The 24,037-nt window shown below is 36.7% G+C and overlaps 2 protein-coding genes across 2 annotated transcripts; both read left to right on the top strand.

The window, feature by feature from the left end:
• Positions 1 to 4,633: 4,633 nt before the first annotated feature.
• LOC134669786 (acyl-CoA Delta-9 desaturase-like) lies at positions 4,634 to 10,309 on the top strand. Its single transcript, XM_063527413.1, has 7 exons — positions 4,634 to 4,705; positions 5,399 to 5,626; positions 6,011 to 6,141; positions 6,615 to 6,820; positions 7,390 to 7,575; positions 9,149 to 9,305; positions 10,086 to 10,309. Exons 2-7 carry the CDS (start codon positions 5,401 to 5,403, stop codon positions 10,266 to 10,268), a joined length of 1,089 nt encoding a protein of 362 aa, XP_063383483.1. The 5' UTR covers positions 4,634 to 4,705; positions 5,399 to 5,400; the 3' UTR covers positions 10,269 to 10,309.
• A 3,907-nt stretch (positions 10,310 to 14,216) lies between these two features.
• LOC134669785 (biogenesis of lysosome-related organelles complex 1 subunit 1) lies at positions 14,217 to 15,988 on the top strand. Its single transcript, XM_063527412.1, has 3 exons — positions 14,217 to 14,422; positions 14,712 to 14,784; positions 15,329 to 15,988. The coding sequence occupies exons 1-3, from the start codon at positions 14,362 to 14,364 to the stop codon at positions 15,585 to 15,587; spliced, it is 393 nt and encodes a 130-aa protein (XP_063383482.1). The 5' UTR covers positions 14,217 to 14,361; the 3' UTR covers positions 15,588 to 15,988.
• The last annotated feature ends 8,049 nt before the right edge of the window (positions 15,989 to 24,037 follow it).

Genomic DNA, 24,037 nt, shown 5'->3' with positions numbered 1-24,037 from the left:
ATATTCCAATTTGTGAAATGCATTTTCACAATTATTTAAGTACGTATTAGCAAAGATTGATTGACTCCCCCTCTATGTCTTTTTGCAGATCGGCTGGCGACGCTCTTAGTAAAATGTGGAAAGCAGTAAAACGCAATCTGTTTCCGCTGTAAACTATGGGGCACACACAGTTCTTAGGGTTCCGTACCCAAAGGATTAAAACGGGACTCTATTACTAAGACTCCGCTGTCCGTTTGTCCGTCTGTCTGTCACTATATAGGCTGTATCTTATAAACCGTGATAACTAGACAGTTGACATTTTCACAGATGATGTATTTCGGCAACCCGCTATAACAAAAAAACTAAAAACAAAATAAAATAAATAATTAAGTGGGGCTCCCCTCCCATACAACAAACGTGATTGTTTTGCCGTTTTTTGCATAATAGAATGGAACCCTTCATGCGCGAGTCCGACTCGCACTTGGCCGGTTTTTTTAACTCTTAGACTTGAATTTACCTCTGCGAGCGATACTACATTTTTATAATACTGTTTTTTTCTAAATACATGACGTTCGGTAAGACTCAAACTTGCGACCTATATAGCAATAACTATTTCTTGTGCTCAAGTATTTCGGGGAGCGCGCGTATATTAAAATCGATTTGATATAATATGTAACGAATCTGAATATTCCTTGCGTAAAATGCTCGTGAACAACTTTGTAACTAAACTTCTTCACTTGGGCTAGTTTCCTAATAGTTGGCAAACTATCCGCGCTGTCTTCACTTCAGCAAACCTCAATTTCGTTACAAGACAGAAGATTCTCGCCCTTGTGTACTAAATTGATTCCCAACTGCCCTTTGTTGTGTTGTAACATAATAGAGCGCTTACACAACGGCGACTATAGAATGAATATTCAATTTAATTTAGTTGGCCGGCGTAGGTAATCTAACTTACCTTGTTAATAGGCACCAAACGATCTCAGTGTAGCTAAATGCGTGCATAATTGAAGCTCCATAACACAATATTTGGCATTTAGTAGGTTACGGTATGTTTAATGAAAATCTAAATGATCATATCTAAATCAATATTATTGATAATCAGTTAGGTATAATTTATCCGGCATTCAAAGATTTGAACCCAATGGAGTAATCAGTTGCAGCTTGGAATGATAAACTGCATGTCGTCAGGAAATTTTTATATTAATTATTGTACATATATTATAGATAGGTATACTATATTTTATACGCCGCGAGGCAAAGCATGAAGAACAACTTTGGACAGTAACATCTCTATATTACTTTACTCATGTTTGACAAATAAATTATCTTTATCTTTATTATTTAACATATATTTATATAATATGGAAAAATAAAACACTGATTTAATTTCACGATTTTTACTCATTACTTACCTTACCTTTACTCGCGCGCCTAGAAGATGTTCATGTCAATTTTAGCCAGTCTTCTCCGAGACCGGAGACAAGAGAGAGAGAGAGAAAAGTCGGAGGTAAATTTAAAACTTCATTTTACACGATTAAATCCCGTCGTTGTGAATAATAATAAGAGGAAAAATTGTAACAATGAGCACATACTTAAAAACGGAATTAAAATCAATTTCGCATGAGGCGTGTAGTAGGTACACAGTGGTTTTCAATTCGGGGCCGCACAAACGAATCGTTTTTCAAGATCGGAACCCATTTAAGCCACAAAACCGGTAATCGGAGGCAATTCCAGTCAAAATTACGTTCAACAGCTCTCGACGGCTCGCTCTAGAAGATTCTTTCGTAAATGTAATAGTACTACACAGTAAATTGCTTTTCTATTATTTACTAGTTAAGTGTTTTGACCATTTGCTCAATATTGTACAAAATAACGTAGTGAAAGAATTCGTACACTTTTAAAAAATAAATCTTGCAAACTTTCCTAGAGCCAGTCATTGTATGCATTAAATAGGTGGACATATTCAGAGTAAAATTATATTATAATCATTTAAATATATAAGAACTTTTAATAGTACATTACAATACAAATGTGAAAAGTAGGAAATTCGCAACGAGTGGCGATAAATTGAAACACGACACGATTGAAATCGACACGAGTTGCGAATTACCTTTTCCCACGTGTATTTTACAACGCTCTACAGTACGTACATATGGCCCTTAAAATTTTTGGCATAATCCCGCCCTAGAGCGGTAAAGTGGCACCATATACTCGTATACCTACTGTAAAAATATTATAATCGAGCGATGCCCCGAGCCGAGCCGGGGCTTTGTCAAGTCTCTTCAAACGCACTGTACTCGGTAAATTTCTCGTGGATGGTACACCCACACACTTTACAGGATTAAGACGTTTTCCATTCTGCTGGTTCGCCCGTTCCTTCAACTCGCCCATGTTGAAAAGCGATTGTGCCACTCAACATTTAGGTAGCGAGCGCGAACACAAATGTATTTATCATGATATCTGACGTTTAGTAAACATTACTACTGAGGTAGAAAAATCAGAGTGGTCTCAAAGCAGCACTCAATACAAATCTCCGTTTCACGCCCTAGTAAACCGGTAGGTTTCCGTTCATTCTCTTACATACATCACAAGTCCCGAGCCACTCACACGGAGCGATATTCTTTGAAGTCACTTCTCGAATATCGGTGTTTATTCCAATTCCCATATTTACAGTGAATAATTTTACGGATTGCGCAGTGAGATATGTTAAGGGTTATTTTTTGTTGATGTTTATCCGGATGCTCACGCATTATTATAAATAACGATACTCGAATCTACTTTGAAATTATTGGAAAGATCGGATCACTTGATCCGGTTGGCCACCCTAAGGGTTTTCTGTTCGTAGGCGCTTTTAGCTAAAAATTGGTAAAATAAACTAGTATCGGCTACAACCGTAGCGCATAGCTCATGTTGCCAGTAACTAAACAAACATTAACACTCAACAAAGCTTACTTTTAGCAATAGAAATGGAATAATTTCGCTAGTAGGTTGGAGGTGCAGAGGAAATTACATGCAGCGCTCACCGGGCCGCGACCGCCAGGTCAGGTGCTCGCGGAAATTATTGCCCTTTACGGCCTTTACAGACCGGGCGATAATGGAGCGTTTCACGGGCGCTGCTTGCTCATCTGAGTGACCATCTGAAGCGTAAAGTATTAAGAGTTGCAGTTCGTAGAAATACTCCAATAAAAACCGACCGACCCTGTCTAGTGCTGTCTAGCATGTATGTTTAATATGCTTCTACGTGTAACTTATTGAAGAAAACTATTCACATTTTATGAATTTTATTAAGTATATAAAGTAACCCGATTGCTCAGTGGCTGAGTCTGATAATCATGTATTTATAAAATATATGTTTAATTTTAACAGTCGTGTGTTCTAAAATTCTGTAGTATAGGTAATTAATAGTGATCGGTACGTAACAATGGTTTAATTTAATTTCATGGCAGCGTAGTCGAATTAAAGTAAAGGAAAATAAAATTTTTGTAGGAGACAGTTAATTAAGGTTCTTATGAAGGTTATTGACCTTCACTCATAGTTTCCAATGTTTTCATAGTATTAATAACTCCGGAACTTGTAAATGTCAGCCCATAGAAAGAGTTAATAGTTTTACATATGTTAGCATGAAAATCGACGAAAATTTCTCCTGGACGACTCATGTAGATTACATTAGTAATAAATTAAGAATACTTTTAAGCATATTTTACCATCTTAGTTTTAAAGTTCCTGCTAGCACGTTGAAATGTATTTATACTTCTTTAGTAGAGTCTATTATTAGTTACGGTCTTGACTGCTATGGCCTCACGTTTAAAACTAACATAGATAAATTAGAAATGTTACAAATTCGTTTTCTAAAGTTACTAGTTAATAAAAAGATAAAACACAGTTGCAAATCTGACTATAGACAATTATTTAAAGTATGTAAAATTTTACCAGTGGGATTAAAACTCAAATATATGTTAGCTGTAAACAGTCATGGCAGCCAGGAACACAGGGATCTAGTCAATCATAGTCATAATACCAGAGCACTAACTGCGGGCAAATATGAAGTACCTAGGGTGTATAATTATTATGGCGATAGGACACTAAAGAAACGTTTACCCTATTTACTGAACACTTTGCCCACGGATATAGTAAAAGAGCCCAAAATAAATAGATTTAAAATCAGTCTAAAAAGGTATCTCCTGAATACTCTATAGGGGATGTGTTACCCTATAGTGTATTCATGATATACCTACCTATTTCAACTACGAATGTAAACCTATTCTAATTTTTAAATTTAATTAAGTATAGTATTATAGTATACTGAGACTCCACAGTCAAACTAAATGTAGTTTTGTGGAGCATTGTATGTAACAATAAAGTTGTAACTTCTAGTATAATAAATAACTAAATAAATAAAATAAATAAAAAATTAATAAATTCAGCTAAATTTTACTTTACAGATTCTTTTAACTCAATAACGCTGCCATGAAATTAAACCATTTTTACCGATCACTTATAGTAATTAATATAAAATCTGTGGTAGGCATAGCTAACAATTGTATTGTAATTTGTACCTCCCTTATAAAATACAAAAGGTGACCTATTGTAATTTAAATATTGGGTTGATTACTATTGTTTGTGGTTGTATATAAATAGAGGTCGAAAATGCGGGATCATTAGTATTTCATAGAATAACAAGCACCGCGGTCGTCAAACTCACGGAGTATACGGATCGTGCCTACTGGTTCGTTAAACTGTGCACTGTTTTTGTCTCCCTTTCATGATTTAATAAAAAAAAAATTGAATTATTGATATGCCGTCGGAGTCGCAATATATTTTTAATTAGGAAACGTGTCTCTCTTTTGTGTGGGAACAATATCATTTTTTTTCATCAAATTTACTTCAGCATATAAATCAGTATATTCATTAGCGGTAATAATTTGAAATAATTTATATGTATTGACCATGCTTCATTAGATAATTCAATAATTATTAACAATTAAAGAGCCTGATAAAAACTGCACGCTTGCTTCTGTGGAGTTCTTTCTAATGCTAAAAAAAATGAACTATACCTATACATTGCGAAGTGCTGCAAAATGAGGCTGCTGCATAAGTAATTAAAAGTATTTTACATTAATTGACTTTAAAAGACTGTGACAAAATCTTACAGTAGGTAGGTACATCTTATCGTAGATGCATGAGCGATGCTCTGCAGTGTTAGTGCCTAAATAGGAGACCTAAGGCTCTCCATGATAAAAATATAATAAAACATGTCGCTGTTATTTTATTTTATTTTTTATTGTTATGAAATTGGCTAGTATACCTTAAGATACCGTAAAATTAGTTTATTAAGAAACGTTTTATCTGTGCTATTTATCTTAAAAGTAGAAAAACTATTATTAACTATTTCCTACATTTGTTATATTTCTATCTGCAGATATGCCGCCCCAAGTAGGCCCGATTCCCAGCGGGGTCGTGTTCGAGTCCGATACTCAGACCGCTGACTTAGGCTTGGACAAAGATGTCTCCGTTTTAAAGAAGGCGACGCCGAAAAAGCACGAGTATGTGTGGGGCAACATCGTTTGGTTCCTGTATCTACACATCGCTTCTCTGTACGGATTGTATCTGGTGTTCACGTCAGCGAAATGGCAGACCAATGTCTTTGGTAAGTTTTGTGGAATATTTCTCGGAAGCCCCGGATTTTAACTAATATTTAGGCGTTCTACAAATAAATTCAATAAGCTGACACAAATGGTACATACATACAAAGAAAAAGTAACAAAGGCCTCCAGTGCCTCAGACTGGAACCGAACCAGCGTCCTCTGCTATCGCGGCAGGTGCCTCAATAAGCTCTAGGATTAGTTATTAGACTGAGGCGTCACCGTACTCACATTTCCGCTATTTGTGATAGAACCGGTCACTCAGTTCAAACTTTCTGATAGCTTTTTGAACATATTCTAGTAATAACATTCTTATTGCTATAGTGTTAAGGACGCATTTTATAAGTCCACCAAATTTCAGTTTGCATTGGGTACCTTTTTTGTTGCAGCATTCGCAGTCCACCTGATGTGCGCCATCGGCATCGGTGCTGGATCCCATCGCCTTTGGACTCACCGAAGCTTCAAAGCTAAAACCCCTCTCCGGATCGTTCTGATGTTGTGGCAGACCATGGGATTCCAGGTAAAATTAAGTCATAATGACTGAATAAGTACTAGTCATTACAGAATTGGGTGTTTTGACTGTTTTGTTCCAATCACACAGTCACGTTGTCTCATCATTGAGTTTGAACCTCCTAACTCTTCAACCAATAGTTTTATTAATAAGTACTCTTGTTTCCCGTAATGAGCCATGTCTGATCATATCCAAGTCCTATCCATTATCTAATACCTTCACCGTCTTATTCTTAGCGCCATATCTCACCGGGCCACTAACAAAATGTATACAGCTCTGTGGAAGGCTATTTCACCAGACGGTCTAGCATGAGTTGGTTCTAGCGCGCGAGTGAAGTCGCGCTAGATGTATGGAGTCGCGCGCGAGAACGCAACCCATGCTAGCAGGTCTGATGTCCGCTTGGTTGCGCAACTAAACGTGGTGTCCGGGTGAGATACTCGTATGGCCATTGGAGACCATGTTCTATCTTTATCACTCGACAGGACTGCATCTTCGAATGGGCGCGCGACCACCGCACTCACCACAAGTACGCGGACACAGACGCCGACCCGCACAACGCCGAGCGCGGCCTCTTCTTCTCCCACATGGGATGGCTCTGCGTCAAGAAGAGCCCGGAGGTCATCGAGGGAGGCAAGCGCATCGACCTTAGTGACCTTTACGCGGATCCTGTCGTCATGTGGCAGAGAAAGTGAGCACAGTTTGTTTTTAATACCCCATAACTAGGTCCTTCAACTTCAATTTCAACTTCACCTTTTTTTTCAATTCACCTTAAATTTAAAAGAAAGGCGGTCTTTTTTAAAAGAAAGGCGTCATAGGTACTGTTCTAGTGTCCGTATTTTAATTTGTAATCTAATTGCAGTATAAAGATAACATAAGATAATGAAAGCATTAATCACATTAAAAACAGATGAAAGGAACAACTTATAAACCGCAAAGCCGTAAATTTTTACAGATACCAGTGAAATATCAAAAATACTCCAAATTTTCTCTTAAATGTTTCGTGATGAGTGCCGGTACTATATTATTTATGGGTCCCAAGTGTTCCAACTGATTATGTGGTGAAACTCAAAATTGCGGTGGTAGATTGGATTGAGTTACATCAGATATTTTTATATAGAAATAATGACTTTTCACAAATTCACATATTACCACGAGCCGATGATTAGGTATTAGAATGAACGTTTTATACTTTGGTAAGATTATTAGTTCAATAAGATTACATTACTATTTTCGTTTCATTATACTGTTTGTTCCCAGACATTACATGAAGCTGATGCCTCTCCTCTGCTTCGTGCTGCCCACAGTAATCCCCGTGTACTGCTGGAACGAGACGTGGCTGAATGCCTTCCTGATCCCCACTATTCTGCGGTACACCTGCGGCATTAACGTCGTGTGGAGCGTCAACAGCTTCGCTCACGTCTTCGGCTACAGGCCTTATGACAAGTCAGTTTTATTCTTAATTACCTTCTCAATGTATTCAAAATCGGAAAAAATATAGTTGACAACTCACAAGCGTTGAATTTCGGGGCGAACATGTCCCCTTGCCCACCTCACCCAGAAAATATTATAAGACTTAAGTATAACTCCATCTAGCCCCACAAAAACCTTAAACGGAGTTACAATTTACCTCTAAGAAGATAGCAAACCTATGCTTTGTTTGACTAACTACTGGGGAACTTTTGAACACCGGGACATAAAGGAAGACTTTTCCCCACCCTTCTACTTTTCCCCACCGCACTATTTCAGGAGATATAACATACTCGATCTTATACAGTACAGATGCTACGACCGTGCTCAAGCTAGACGTTCATCATCATCATAATCTCAGCCATAAGACGTCCACTGCTGAACATAGGCCTCCCCCTTGGACCTCCATACGTGCCGGTTGGAAGCGACCCGCATCCAGCGTCTTCCGGCGACCTTAACAAAGTCGTCTGTCCACCTTGTGGGTGGACGTCCTACGCTGCGCTTGGTAGTCCGTGGTCTCCACTCGAGCACTTTTCGACCCCAGCTCGACGTTGAATAACTTTAATACTTGATATATGGAATAGTAAAGTTTATCGGATTTGTTTTGTCACGTAAGTTATATATATACAGAGGTTGCTTAAAATCATTTTTAGACTTATTTCACGTAGGTAATGAATGGACGTACTATATATCTTGCATTAATGATGTTCTGTGGAAAACTTTCGCCCTGGCTAAATTATGTTGACATTAGAGAGTCAATTATATTACCATACGATACCATTCCACAAAAACAAAAGAAAGTGATACATTAACATCTAATTTAGACATTATAGACAATGACTAAATTGGATGTTAATGTATGCTAATTGCCAAAGTCCTACGGATGTCCTATAAACTGAAGCACACTTCAACTGTTTGAATTACTGCATAATTCAATACATTTACTTACACTAACTACGTAATTAATCCAGCATACAATTGAATATTAATCGAGCTGACACACAACGATGATAATTGTCAATAGATTGAGTATTAGTTTTGTTATAAGTTATGGCTAGGTACAATCACCTGCAATATTATGTTACTCTGCGAAGGCCACAAAAATATGTGACACGCTCTTATGGCTATACAAATAAGATCGTGTCAGATATTTTTGCGGCCTTCGTTGTGTAACATATCATTGCAGGTGACTGTACTCATACTTATGCACCATAGTTATTTAGTTTTCCATGTTTATCGTGTTCATTATGTGTGATCTAATATTATTTCTGACGTGAAACGAATGACCTATATACCTAATTCAGTCAGAAAGGGAAAGAGAAAACACGACTCCAAAGTGAGACACAGCAGACCTCATCTGCACTTGAGACTCCTTTTTAAAGGAATAGCTAAAAGTAGCTAGATCCCTAGTATATTTACTCTGTGATCTCGGTTTTTTTAGAGTGGTAGTAAATTGAGAAAGATTTTGCTCGGCATTAGAACCCAACGGGTTCGTAAATTGACAATTTTCCGCCGAAATTAACGAGTATTAAAAAACTTACCTTTCCAGATCACTCAACCCTCGTGAAAATCTAGCCGTATGGATGGTGTGCGTTGAAGGTTTCCACAACTACCACCACACCTTCCCATGGGACTACCGCGCAACGGAGCTGCCTCTCTACAACATGCTCACTCCGACCATCGTGTTCATTGAAGCTATGGCTAAGGTATGTTCAATTTTATAATACATACACTTTAACGCGAATGGGCGTTACCTCTCAAACTGATTAGGTACAGTCGACGTCAAAGATATTATGTTTACACTTTTGCACCTTACTCCTTTGTCATAAGGCGAAAAGTGTAAACATATCTTTGACGTCGACTGTACTTTTGGGGCCAAGATGCGCTGTACATGATTAGCTCATAATATGATGGTCAAGCAGATCTTGTCAGTAGAAAAAGGCGGCAAATTTGAAAGATGTAGGCGCGAAGGAATATCGTTTCAAAATTTAAATTTCGCGCCTATTTCTACTGACGACCATCTATTCCTAGCACGTAACGCCTGAAGTTCTAGGATACTCGTACTATTTGAATTGTATTCAATTCTCTGATTTTTTTTCAATCATGCACAGAATTATTGATGCTTCGAATATACTTCGAATTGACAAGCAAAAATAATACAAAATGTAACTCTCCTTCAATGCTACTAGCATATAACATGACTAATTTGTGCTCTGTACAAAATGTTAAGGCTCCTCTTCACGTTGGGCCAACGCCAACGCCAACGAGGGACGCATTTATGCGTTAGAGGGAGCAAGTGATATTGCTATCTCATTCTACCGCATGGCTGCGTCCCTCGTTGGCGTTGGCGTTGGCCCAACGTGAAGAGGAGCCTTTATCCTATAGAACTTGTGAAATCCTTAGTATTCCGAGAACGCGTTTTACATAATCGGAGAGGTAAGCACTTATATATACATTTTGTAAAAAGAACCTTTGTGACTTTTCAGATTGGACAAGCATACGATTTGAAGAGTGTCACACCGGAGATAGTGAAACAGCGATCGCAACGCACTGGAGACGGTAGCCACCAACTCTGGGGCTGGGACGACCCTGAATTCACGGAGAAGTTGAAGGAAAAACTTGGCGCCGTCAGCAACACGGAGAGAGGAGAGAAAATCAAATGTGGTTAAAAAACGTTACCACTGGGACATCAATTCCAAAGAATCTATATTTTGTATCTAAAATAATATTTATTCCGACTTTTGGTTTTCTGAAAACCCTATTTGGAAGATTTTTTGTTGTTTAATACCTATATATTATTTGTAACATAACCTACTCACATCTTACTCTGGCAAGCCAACTTACCTAGTAGAAAAAGGCGCGAAATAGGTATGGGAGATCGAACATTCGCGCCTACATTAGCATGGCATGCCAGAGTATATCTATTGAATTGATCTAAGTTTAGGTATAGGTATTTTACTTTAGCGCTGTTTGAAATCTTGGTACGTAGGTAAATATCCGCGGTTTTTTAATTTTCTTTTTGAATTTGGAATGAAGTGTCCCAATTTCGACTCCAACTTGGCGTTAAAATTATGACACGTAGGTATTTGTTTTCAAAACTTCTCCCAACTCTAATATTTGATCTCATGAAACATCATTAATATAAATAATAATAATATTATACATACTTGGAGCATATTACGATTTAAAAAAGTTTTGCTGAGTTTTTTTTTTTTTCAAGTATTTAAAGCTTAAAGTTGGAGTTCTAAGGCTAAGTACCTAGTTTGTATTTGAATATAAATTATTCTATTTGTTATATTATGCTAAATTTTACCAAAGCAATGTTTAAATTTGTAAATTTAATTTTTATATTAAAGTAATAAATATGATTGTATTTTTTTATTCTTTTTTAACAATCAAGTTAAGGTGTATTCGGATAATTTCGAAAATTAGCTTGATAGATAGAAATGGATGTGATTATGAGGTATTACCCCATATGTAGAAGTAGGTGTTCAATATTAGGTACCCAAATGGATCGGTCTGCACAAATATATAAGCAATGGAATGTGTATTACAAGGGGTTAATAATACTTATAATAACTATTTTGCAGTAATACAACAGAGACAATAGTGCTGAATTCGCATACACATACATATTGTACACTTGATGAATTTGTTTAACGAATTTATAAATTATTAATTAATAATGATTATAGTTCGTTTTTTTTAGCATTAGAAAGAACTCCACAGAAGTAAGCGTGCAGTTTTTATCAGGCTCTTTAATTGTTAATAATTATTGAATTATCTAATGTAGCATGGTCAATACATATAATTTACTTCAAATTGTTACCGCTAAAAGTGCCGGATTTGGAACCACAAGCTTACTTCTGCGAAGTTCTTTCTAATGCTAAAAAAAACGAACTATAATCTCTGGAATTATTTAGATCGTTCGAAACAAATCATTGTAAACACAGATGAAAAAAATAAGGTCTTAGGTAAATAAAACGAACGTAATAAGCTTGAAAAATCTTTCTCCAATGTTAATCGCAGCCCGCGCAGCGTGTAAGCGATAAGCGAAAATCGATACGTCCATCCATTAAGGAACAATAATTAATGCAATGCAATCGTGTTGCTAAGGGTGGCAACGACAGTGGTCATCTGGGTCAGCTATCTATACTCTACTGTGCGGGCAGATAGATTAACGAATGAAATGAACACGCGATTCGGATTAGAATAGAAGTACCTTCCTAGACTCTTTTAGTCGGAGCAGTGGGGAGACACTCCTGCCTTCGGGCATTCTCGGCTCCATTCGGCTCAGCATTGCTCCGAGCCGAGCAATTATTAGGGTTGACACATCTTGAACTACTTGAAGTCCCTTTGCGTGCACGACCACAGATAATAAAATGACTTGAATTTTGACAACCCTAAATAGCCGATAGGGATAGTGCCATACATTAGAAAAGGACAGCATGATTGGTCCCTGAACCGCTGTCAAACTTCGGTTTTGTAGGAAGTTTCCTTTCTGTACGGTAGTACTATTATTCTGTGGCCACAGAAAACCTGTGTCTGTGGCACTATGCTCGTGAGCGCATGTTGTTGTTCACTCTAAATGTAGTGGAATGACCGCTGTTGAGGTTTTGTCGAGGGACTATATTATGAGATTCTTCAAAACAGAAGTGTAGGTATAGGTTTTAAAGGCATATTATGGGCAGGCGTTCATAGACCGCTGACGCTCACGATGACTGCTTAACATCAGGCGGGCCTTATGTTTGTTTCCTACCTACGTGGTATATTTAAAAAAACGCAACGTTGTTTTAATCGCTAGATTGAGAAATACACATTTTCAGGACTTTCAGTTCATACGTTTTATATCGTTAGCAGGAGCGTGTGTAATTATCGTGATATCGGTCCGAGCTCGGTTCAGGCTCAACCTATTATACCCCCGCATCAGTGTTTAAGTACTGTACGTAGTGATTATATGCTCTTTGCTGTAAACTTGATAGGTAAGTACCTAGCTGTTCAGGCCGCGTAGCCAAGATGCTAATCGCTTACGCTTCGTAGCGATCGAAACGCAACTGTCACTGTCACGCTAATATGGAAGAGTGATAGAGAGACATAATGCTTTTCGTTGTCGAAGCGATAGCGATTGTAATCTTGGCTAGGCCGGCTGCTTGGCCATATCTATCTATTGGCAGGTAGCGTGTGGCGAAACTACCTTAGCTTAGCGTAGGTATATCTTAAGTTACTCAAGTTACTCAGTAATTTATTAACACAAGTAGCAACGGTAGATAGGAAAGATTTTAGCTTCTTATCAATCTTATCATACGCATTTGAACGTTGTATTTAATTTATCAGGTAGGTTAATGCGAGTAGTATTTTTATTTATTTATTTATGTATTTATTTAAACCCCGCAGTGGCACCCAAGCGCTGTCACAGAAGGGCGCTAAAATCACGTCACGGGTCACGGACAACTCGCCTACTTTTTATACTTCTATCCGATGTATTAAATAGAAATTATATTTAAAAATAACTGTTATATATACTAATAATTATCTGGTGCTCTATTTCATCCATGGTGTGAAATAATTTATTTTAAATACAGATAAATACCCTATTGTGCCTATTGACATAGTCTCAAAAATGAAATTCAAGGACATTGGCTCGCCAATCCCACTATAGAAATACACAGGGTGGTCTGGACGCTAGTTCTATTGTTTTACAGACTCAGTGAAAGAAATGTTAAATTCATGTCCAATGTCGAGGGCGGAGGGATGAACGAAAAAATGGCAAGCCAAATTGAGCAATGTGCAGATACCCTTTTCAGTGTTCACACCTGTAATAGTACCTACATTACGATAAGTACAAGTGCGAAAATTAGGAAATTCGCAACGAGTGGCGATAAATTGAAACACGACCGAAGGGAGTGTTTTAAATCAACACGAGTTGCGAATTGTCTTTTCGCACGTTTATTGTACAACGTTTTACAGTACAATCAGGGGTGCGAATCTCCTGACTTCGGCCAAACTCGGCTCCGCTCGGCTCAGCATTGCTCCGAGCAATTTTTAGGGTTGGCACCACTTGACTTCCTTTTGCGTGCACGACCACAGATAAGATAATCACTTGAATTTTGACAACCCTAAATAGCCGAAAGGGATAGTGTCATGTATTAAAAAGGGATAGCATGATTCGACCCTGAACCGCTGTCAAACTTCGGTTTTGTAGGAAGTTTCCTTTCTGTACGGTAGTACTATTATTTATTCTGTGGTACAATGGCCTTTAAATTTTTGACATAGACACGTAATTGTCCTTAATCCCGACCTATGGCGGTAAAGTAAGGGTAAAGTAGACTAGCACCGTGCTAGCACCATCAAATGTACTCTCAATGTACTGCAAAAGCTACAACAGACGGGCGTACCGACCGCGGTCCGGTGCAAGGCCCGTACGATCGTGTGGAAGGATCTGCCGTACGTCCATCAAGGGCGCTACTATAAGTGAGACCGAGAAAGATATATGCTGACCGGACCAAAGTCAGGTACGCCCGTCTGTTATAGTTTTTGTAACACACAATATTTCTAAACGTATCCCAAATGTCAACGTCAGATGTCAATGTCACGTCATAAAATCTAAAATCTCTATTGCTTATGCTTTGCTTTTCTCACTTTTCTGTATATCTTGCATTGCAGTTTAATTCTCATTCTCTTCTCTTCTTCAGAGTGAACACCACGTACACTTAGATCCAATTTCTGACAGGAATGCGATACTGAATACGTATAAACAGAATCATGTTGTCCTCGCTAATTAAAGAACATCAAACAAAACAAGCAGCGAAGAGAGTCATACAAGGTAAACAAAAGTGGCTTGTTTCATGTTTTTAGGGTTCCGTACCCAAAGAATCCGAAGAAAACTGGACCCTATTACTAAGACTCCCCTGTCCGTCTGTCTGTCACCAGGTTGTATCTGATGAACCGTGATAGCTAAACGGTTGAAATTGATCACAGATGATGTATTTACAAAAATTACTGAAAAGAACGGAACCCTCGGTGGGCGAGTCCGACTCGCATTTGTCCGGTTTTTGTTTATTTTGAAGTCTCAATCAGTAACTTACATTAAACACTTCAATCTAATATTTCAGAACAAAAACGCAAGGAATGCATAGCTGCAGCTAATGATCTAACACAAGCTTTAGTTGATCATCTCAATGTTGGGTGAGAAGCTTTATTTTTATTAGTACTTAGTTTTAATCTTGCATTCCATCTTCATCAATTGTGAATAACTGAATCTTCCATTCCATATTATGTATTTATGAAACAGTTTATTGACATTTAGAAGCCAGCCAGAGTTTATTCTTCATAGTTTAGCTAATTCTACTGCCAGAGGAGATCAGACGGTCTAGCATGAGTTGCATTCTCGCGCGCTACTCCATACATCAAGCACGACTACAAGTATGGACTCATGCACGAGAACACAACTTATACTAGACCGCCAGGTTTAATAGTAATACTTTCCCTTGTTTTGTAAATTTTGATGGCAAGATGTTCCTTTGGTAAGGCATCTATTGAGCTTATTTCCTAAAGGCTAATTAGCATATACTCCATATTAGGCCTCAAAGAAAAATTAAGATCACTGTTCTCCAGGTTTGTCCGCCATCTGAATATTGGATGCATTTTCCACTGAAATATTATTATATTTCTACATTATTTCAGTTCCCCCCATACCTACAAAGAAAGTAACCTTTATATTTGGTTTCAGTGTTGCTCAAGCTTATTTAAACCAAAAGAAGCTGGATGCCGAAGCAAAATTATTACATCAAGGAGCCATTAATTTCTCAAAACAGACTCAACAGTGGTTGGCATTGGTTGAGAACTTCAGTAGTGCACTAAAAGAGATCGGTGATGTAGAGAACTGGGCCCGCAGCATTGAAAATGATATGAAAATTGTTACTGACACACTAGAGAATGCTTACAAAATGGCTCAAGAACAGCCGAGTACTACACAAAACAACCAATAAGCTAATGTTTACCTTGTGACAATTTGTAATCGTTATCAACATGCAGTTCATTTGATTTCATAACGTAAGAAATACAACGTTAATAGATGAATGTTGTAATTGGATGGAATTTGCCTAGGTATAGTCTCTCAATGCTTTGTATTATGTGATTTAACCCAATAAGGCCATCATATAAGAAAATTGGCAATTGAATTTGAAATAAATAGTAAAGGAAACATGGTTATGATGGCCTTAGGAGCTTTGCTTAGGAGGCTAATAGGGGAAAAAGCACACCCTTTTGGATGTTTCATAAATAAAAAATAAAATATGTAAGTTAATCTAAGAAAACCATTTAAATATTTTTACTATAAGTTGATATGTTTTAAGTATTTAATAAAAATTAAATAAAGCACTGGTATTTATAGCCGACTTTTAAATTCCTTATAACTAATTTATTGAAAAGTCTTATAAAACTTTTCCTATTAATCTAATCTAGTAGTAGATATGGATCAGTCATGAGGGGTGGGGGGAAATGACCGAAAGGAATAGTCTTATGTATCTTTCAGTAGTAGTAGCAGAGAAAGCGCTATTATTGTTTGTCCTTGCACATAATAAATAATAGTACTGCCCTGCCGTACAGAAAGGACACTTCCTACAAAATCGAAGTTTGATAGCAATTCAAGCATGAATCATGCTATCCCTTTCGGCTATTTAGGGTTGTCAAAATTAAAGTCATTATCGCCGCACACGCACTGAATTTTCCATAGACATAATATATATATAGACGGTGTCTCAGCGAGCTGTCACTGTTGCCACTTTTGTTTAGTGTACGATTAACAATGAGGCCCACGTTGCTGTAGCCATGTCGATAAAGTCATATCGATAAACTATCGACATTTCTTGCAATTTTAATTTTACTTCAAAGGCTTAACGATACCTAAAATGACCAAAAACGCTTTTATTCTTTATTGTGGTTATCAGATCACAATTTTATAGTCACGCCCCAGCAGGGAACCAAGGGAAAGTTCAGATATTTAATTAAAATACATAAATACCTCCTAAAATATGTGTTCCGCAATAATTGAATTATATTATTATATTATAATATATTCATTATCCATTAGCATTTCAATTATGTTTATGTTTAACGAAGATATTGAAGCTTCAATTAATCGCTATTTCGTTCCGCTGTGTAGCGTTTATCGATATATAACATGATTAAAATCGACTTTTCACATCCCTAAAAGAGCACACATATACGCTTTTACGCACACATACACAGCCTGGGCGCATCAAGAAAGGCAACACTTGATTTGAAGTCCACCTTGTCAACAGTATGGTTGTCCTTTTTTGACAAATGGCATTTTAAAAGAGCGAGGAGAGAGAAATGATACTAGTTGCTGCGTCGTGAAAGAGAACAGAAAAGGTTGGGCCCTTGGAATTTTCAATCGGGTTCCATGCGGATTGACAGATGGGAGCGGGACGTTGCATAGCGCTGTTTCGCTTGCACTTGTCATCAAATAAACTTGACCAATCATAGTGTCGCATTCGCATTGCGTATGTTACCTCACGGATGCACGTGTATAGTATAGCTCGTCTATAGGATCCTACCATCTATGGTTCTGCGACATCTTTGGGGTCATCCATTAATTACGTCACACGAATTTCTAGGTTTTTTGACCCCTCCCCCCCTCCTTGTCACATTTGGCAAACCCCTCCCCCCCTAGTGTGACGTCACATTTTTTCTACGAAATCGCCAAATCGGGTTAAGTAAGTACCTAAGTATTATTAATATTTTATCAAAAACATTTTGACGATATAAATATTAGTAATTTTATAACCCAAAACTGCTTAGGAAAGAAAATTAAACGAATAAAAACGATTATCGTTTTAAAAACTTGTTATTAAATGTACAGCGAATAAAAGAATTTAAATAAATTTTTGGTTACTGATGAAGTTAAAGTGACGCCACAAAGTTTCTGTCTCCCCCCTCCCCCATGTCACAATATGTCATATTTTCTTGACCCCTCCCTCCCCCTAAACGTGTGATGTAATTAGAGATGGGTCGCGGGTATTTACCCAATTTACCCACCCAGGTAAATACCCGGTAAATACCCATCTACCCGGTATTTACCCGTATCTACCCAAATGGACGGGTAGATTCATTTCTTGTTGCACATGTCGATTTGTGTTAAATTGGAGATATAAACCGAGTTATATATATTTTTGGCCTAAAACTATTTGACTTATGAGCTTCCCAAGTTGTGATACTGCACATTTTTTTTTTATTATCATTCATAAGTAGTCTTTATTTTCATCTTTCTTATGTATATCAAAAGCGTTTTAAAACATTTCCTAAAGCCAGGGAATGATTTTACACGATTTTTATAATTGGATTGATATGTTAAAATCGAACTTCACCTCATATCAATCTTTTCGTAATTAGTTTGAACATACATTTAATGTAACATTATAAAAAATACTTAAATTAACCTTATTTACACTCACATACCATAAAACACATCAAATTTAGAAGAAAAACGAAAATACCCGCGTATTTACCCGCGGGTAGGTAAATATCGGGTATATACCGGGTAAATACCCGCTCTTGGGTATTTACCCGGGTAGTTACCCATCTCTAGATGTAATTAATGGACGACCCCTTTGCACTCGTTCATTCATTCATTCAATTACATTCAGTTTTGGTTGTGTTGTGTCAGTGTCAGTGCTGCAAACTCTCCTGATTTATCAGGAGATTACCTGATTTTTAGCATTGTCTCCAGGGCCCAGTTTTATAAAGTTACAAGTTACAAGTTTACAGGCGTTTACTGGCAACACTTCCTCCGTTTTTTACAATTTGCGTTTTATAAAAGTACCGTGTTACAATTTTACAGGTTACAGGTACAAGTGCCTGTAGCTCAACCATAGACGAAAATATGGGAGATTAATAGTTTTAAACTCATAATCGAACAAGCGTTTTATAAAAATATTGTAAATTACAAGTGTAGATTGGTAAACTTGTAACAAAAACTGACATACGTCTTGAGTCCTGTAACAGCACAACAGCAGCTACTTGTAGTGTGTCTGATTCGCTCTTTTGCTCGTAATTCTTAAGTTTAATTAAAGTTATTCGTTTTCTGAGAGATTTTAAACTGTACTCTTTATTGTTAGGCACTAACGCCAAAGATTGCGCCAGGGCATGCATACTTTTCCATGCACTGACCTTATCAGTTTTTGTTAATGTATCTGAAATATATAGTAAATAGGAAATGAAGTGGCAATATGTTTGAGATTGATTTTATTGATGATTCGTTTTATTTTATCTACTAGGAAACGGAAAGGGATTGGTGCCGATATTTGTCGTTGATTTATTAGCATTCGTCTCTTTATTTAAGTATAGTGCATTCACATTATGGTAAAGTGTACTATTCATAATTTTCGATACACAGGGTACTTATCTTTGAGCCACTACCGAAACGATACATTGTAATGTGAAACAGTACTTATTTACTTATTAGGTAAATATTTCATTAAATCTAACTTAATCTGAATCTGAAAACGGCCCGAAAAGTATATCCTTGGCATCAAACACCGCTCTCAACCACTCGATTTCTCCTTCATTTCAGGCCATTTTTCCAATACTTAACAGCAAACAATAACACAGCATTTAGTAGAGTACAGAGTATCTATGAATTCTATGACAGACATTTTTTTTAAATAGTGATGTCCTTCGCACCTGTAAATTTCACATGTAATCGAGATTGACCGTGGTGCTTTACAACTGTAATTATCTATGTGTATTTATAAAACACCTGTAGCCGTACACAGTGCATTACAGGTGCCTGTAGCCTGTACTCTTGTAACCTGTAACTTGTAACTTTATAAAACTGGGCCCTGATCTACTGCTTTGTTTGGAGAATGGTGTAAAATCTCCTGATTTTTAGGGATTCTTACCGAACTTGGTAAACAAAAATATTTTTTACTTATTTATTATTACTTTTGTTAGGTTGGTGAAGATGGATTTATTAGACATTTCATTTTTGTTTGACAGTTTGTTATCTGTCCACTGTATTTTCGCTCGCTTTTTAAGCTGTCACTGTCACTATAGTAGTCAAGTCAACTGTCACTGTCACTTCACTTTTTCGTTTCAAGTTTTTCTTGTCTATTTTATCGCTTTGCCGCGCTCTCTTACGTTACGAATCCGTGAGTCTTTCGAGTTTCGGTAAGAACTGTAAAAAGTTAAAAAGTCTTCTTGCAGTAAAAGATATATTTTTTGAATTCAAAGTTTATAGCAGAAAAGGGGTAAGTCAATTCGTTTGTTTTGCGGACCAATTCGTTTTTGTGTGTTGAGTGTGTTTGGGTCGAACTAATACATAAGTAATAATCGGCATGAATTGGTTTTTACTTTAAAAGGTGGAGGTTCATCACGATGGCTAGTTCAACAAAAAAAAAGAAGTATTCACAAAAGTTCAAGGATGAGTGGTTACATCTTGAGTCATACAAAGGTTGGCTTTCTGCGAGTGAAAGTTGTAACACGAATGCACATTGCAAATGGTGTAGGTGCGATTTTTCTGTCGCTTCGGGGGGGGAAATCTGACGTTGAAAAACACAAATCAACAAAAAAACATACAGACAATGCAAATAGTTTTATCAACCAGAGAACATTGACAGATGTTTTTGCATCAACTTCAGGGTCAACATTAAAAACAAAAGTTAAAGAAGCAGAAATACATTTAGTTTCTTATATAATTGAACACAATTTGCCATTTACAGCTGTAGAACATTTGCCAAAACTTTTGTCAGTTATATGTCCTGATTCTGATGTTGTTAAAAATATTTCCCTGAGCCGAACCAAGGCAACATATATTGCGAAAAATGTTCTGGGCAAATACAGTAAGGAGATGCTAATCGCTAATATGAAAGAAGATAAGTTTTCAATCATCATAGATGAGTCAACAGACAGAGGTGTTGTCAAACACTTGTGCTTAGTGGTTAGGTTGACTATTGATAATGAAGTTTGCGACTACTTTTATGACCTCATACCCATTGAAGGGGCATCTGCTATAGATCTTTATAATCATGTGGTAAACTCTTTTGATAAGGACTCTATACCTTGGAGAACCAACTTGATTGGTTTTGCGTCAGATGGTGCCAATAATTTAATGGGAAATAACCACTCTGTTAGCACCCTGCTCAAAGATGAAGTTCCAAATATATTCATTTTAAAGTGTATATGCCACTCTTTTGCACTTTGTGCTTCATATGCGTGTGCGAAGTTGCCACAAATGGCTGAAGATTTGGTCAAAGATTTGTATAACTATATACAAAGTAGTCCCAAAAGGATTGGTGACTTAAAAATGTTTCAAACGTTTTTACAAATCAAGCCTCACAAGCTTCTGCACCCAAGCCAGACAAGATGGCTATCGCTACATGCTGCTGTTGCTAGGGTTCTCGAACAATATAATGCCCTCAAGCTGTTTTTCATAGACGCAGTATCTCAAGCAGGCTCCTCAGCAAGTGCCCGTCATATCCTAGACAATATGAATAACCCATATATAAAACTTTACTTGCTTTTTCTAGACTTCATTTTGCCTCACTTTAACAATTTAAACAAGTTGATGCAGTCTGAGACTGTACAAATACACAATCTGAGAAAAAACATAATTTCAGTCTTGAAAACCATATTGGAATTTTATATAAAGCCTAGTTACTTAGAATCTACAGATATTGAATCGGTCAACTACCGTAACCCATCAAATTTTCTAGAGCTAAAGGATATATATATGGGAGCTAAAGTAGAGGCAGTATTAAATACAAACAATTATCCGGACAATGATATACAAGCATTGAAATTAAAAATTATGAATTTTTATATAGAAGGGGTAACCCAAATTTACAAAAGATTTCCGTTTACCAGCCCTGTGCTGAAGCTAATAGAAGTACTGGACCCGAAAATTGTAAAAGAAAAAAAATATAATTCTTTGGCACCATTAGCCATGCAATTCCCTAACATTGTTGAAGCATCAAAATGGCAGGAGTTAGATGATCAATGGCGATTGTTAAGAAATACCACTAGTATTAACTTTGAAGAAACTGACATTCCTAAATTTTGGCATAATGTTGGAAAGGAAAAGATAGGAGATGAGGAGGCATTTCCCACTCTGTCCAAGTTCATGAACTGCTTGATGGTTTTGCCACACTCCAGTGCAGCAGTAGAACGCGTTTTTTCGGCCATAAACTTGAATAAAACTAAACAAAGAAACTGTCTGAACACAAAAACATTATGTGGCATCATGCACAGTAAGAGGTTATATAACAAAAGTAGCTGCTTTGCCCATAATATAAATAATAAAATGCTCTCACTATTCAATAAAAATATGTATGAAGATGGAGATGGTCAGCACGAGGAAGACATAAATTAATTTTTAATAACTCTACTAACTACCAACTGATTTCATTTAAAACACAACTAACAATCTTAAGATGGTGACAGTGACAGACTTAGATTTACATTACAACACAAGGCATGTCTTAATGCGTTTTAATATTCCGCTTTACTAATATACTAAACCTACATTTAAAAAAACAAAATAAGGTACCCAATTTTTTCTTATGATTATTTTGGTGGGTCTATTTTTATATTTTATTTTTTCTATATTATTCCTTTTCTTTTCAGAAGTTTACCAACCATTATAACAAATTACAAATTTATGATGTCATGCGTCATTCAGTTCAGTAATACCCTGTCAAATTTGAAATGCTAAAGAAATAAGTGTTGTTAGCAAGAAAAAACGCAACAAAACCATTATTTACTAATCAATTGCACGTAAGTTTAACTTTTAATGCCTAAAAAGGTATATTTTTTAATCTACTGATTTTTTTTGTAGTCTCCTGATTTTTTTCACTATGGTCTCCTGTTTTCTTGCAGGTTGTAGCACTGAGCATATAATCACTACGTTTTAAGAGTCGGCACTTTCGAACAAGCCTTAAACCGAATTATGAACGTACATTGTGCCAACACACCAAATACATGTCAATATTGCCAACACAAAAAAAAACAACACTAGGGCTTGCCACTACTGGCGTACCTACTCTTTATCGATATCGATAAATGTGCGATACAGTCGCCATCAGATATATCGGAGCGGCCGAGGTGCTCAAAAATATCTGAACACGCACCTAGCGCCATGACAATAGAGGCGTGTTCAGATATTTGTGAGCACTTTGGCCGCTTCGATATATCTGATGGCGACTGTACATGCTGCTGTACTGTACTATAGTAACAGTAAATTTTGAGTATCACTAGGATTAATAAAATAAAAGCAAAATATAAAAATAATTTTATTTAACATATTAAAGATATGATACAGATAGTTTATTATTACAATACGCTTATGTTATGAACGTAAAGTTTGTATGGGGTTAAAGTTTTCTTTTGAGCTACGAATTTGAAACTTCGTTAAAAGATATATTACTTAAATACAAGAAAACTAATTTCAGCGTTTTTGAAAATTCAACCTCTAAAGTGATGAAAAAGGGGTTGAAAGTTTGTATGGATATCAAACATTTTTCGAGTGTTGGACTTGAATCTTTGTATTTAGGGATATTATTAGAAGACAGGAAAAGTAATTTAAGCGTTTTGTAAAATTCATCCCCTAACAGGGTTAAAAAGGGGTTGAAAGTTTGAATCCATTACAAATGGTTTTGAAACTTCTTAGAAAGGCATAATAGCCGTATGCAAAAAAAAGTGATTGCAACGTTTTTGGAATTTCAACCCCTAAGGGGGTTAAAAAGGGGATGGAAGTTTGTCTGCGGGTGCAAATTTTATTTTAAGCAAGGAACTTGAAACTTTGTAAAAACGTTTTAAATTAAAATACAAGAAAACTCATTTCAGCATTTATGAAAATTCATCCCCTAAGGTGGTGAAAAAGGGGTTGAAAGTTTGTATGGAGATCAGATATTTTGTGAGTGCGGAATGCGGAACTTGAATCTTTGTATAAGGGCATAGGTACCTATTATGAGAATACAAGAAAAGTAATTTCAGCAACCAACATCAAAATCCACTTGACTTAAAACTTCATACAACTTGCTAAAAAATGTCAACATTGCTTGGATATGAAAATTATAGGAACTAAAGATGTAAAATGTTGAAGATAAGATTCCACGCGGACGAAGTCGCGGTGTTGCCCGCGACTTCGTCCGCGTGGAATTGATATTGCATACTCGTAATTACATATATTATTTTGCAGCGCTTCTTAGTTGAGCTATCTTTGCAGCGTTCGCAGAAATTTCTTCTGTTTTAATAATATCCGAATTTAATATTTGGCACTGTCTTCTAATTAAGATTTTGGTCACAAACCAAAATAATTGTTTTTTCATGAAATCCTCATGTTCCTTACATGTCCACCAGGTTATGTTAATGTTTGCCGCAAAAAGTGTGCAAAACATTTGCCCGACATTTTCTTCATATA

The sequence above is a fragment of the Cydia fagiglandana genome, chromosome 13 (assembly GCF_963556715.1).
Source record: "Cydia fagiglandana chromosome 13, ilCydFagi1.1, whole genome shotgun sequence".
Taxonomy (NCBI): domain Eukaryota; kingdom Metazoa; phylum Arthropoda; class Insecta; order Lepidoptera; family Tortricidae; genus Cydia; species Cydia fagiglandana.
The sequence above is the reverse complement of the archived record's forward strand: the minus strand, read 5'-3'. Positions and strand labels throughout refer to the sequence as shown.

Bases quoted from the DNA above. Each gene is read 5' to 3' on its own strand.
- LOC134669786 (XM_063527413.1), top strand. From the start codon at position 5,401: ATGCCGCCCCAAGTAGGCCCGATTCCCAGCGGGGTCGTGTTCGAGTCC. The intron at 6,142-6,614 runs GTAAAATTAAGT...ATCACTCGACAG, and splicing joins GGCAGACCATGGGATTCCAG to GACTGCATCTTCGAATGGGC. The intron at 7,576-9,148 runs GTCAGTTTTATT...TTACCTTTCCAG, and splicing joins GGCTACAGGCCTTATGACAA to ATCACTCAACCCTCGTGAAA.
- LOC134669785 (XM_063527412.1), top strand. From the start codon at position 14,362: ATGTTGTCCTCGCTAATTAAAGAACATCAAACAAAACAAGCAGCGAAG. The intron at 14,423-14,711 runs GTAAACAAAAGT...CTAATATTTCAG, and splicing joins AGCGAAGAGAGTCATACAAG to AACAAAAACGCAAGGAATGC. The intron at 14,785-15,328 runs GTGAGAAGCTTT...ATTTGGTTTCAG, and splicing joins GTTGATCATCTCAATGTTGG to TGTTGCTCAAGCTTATTTAA.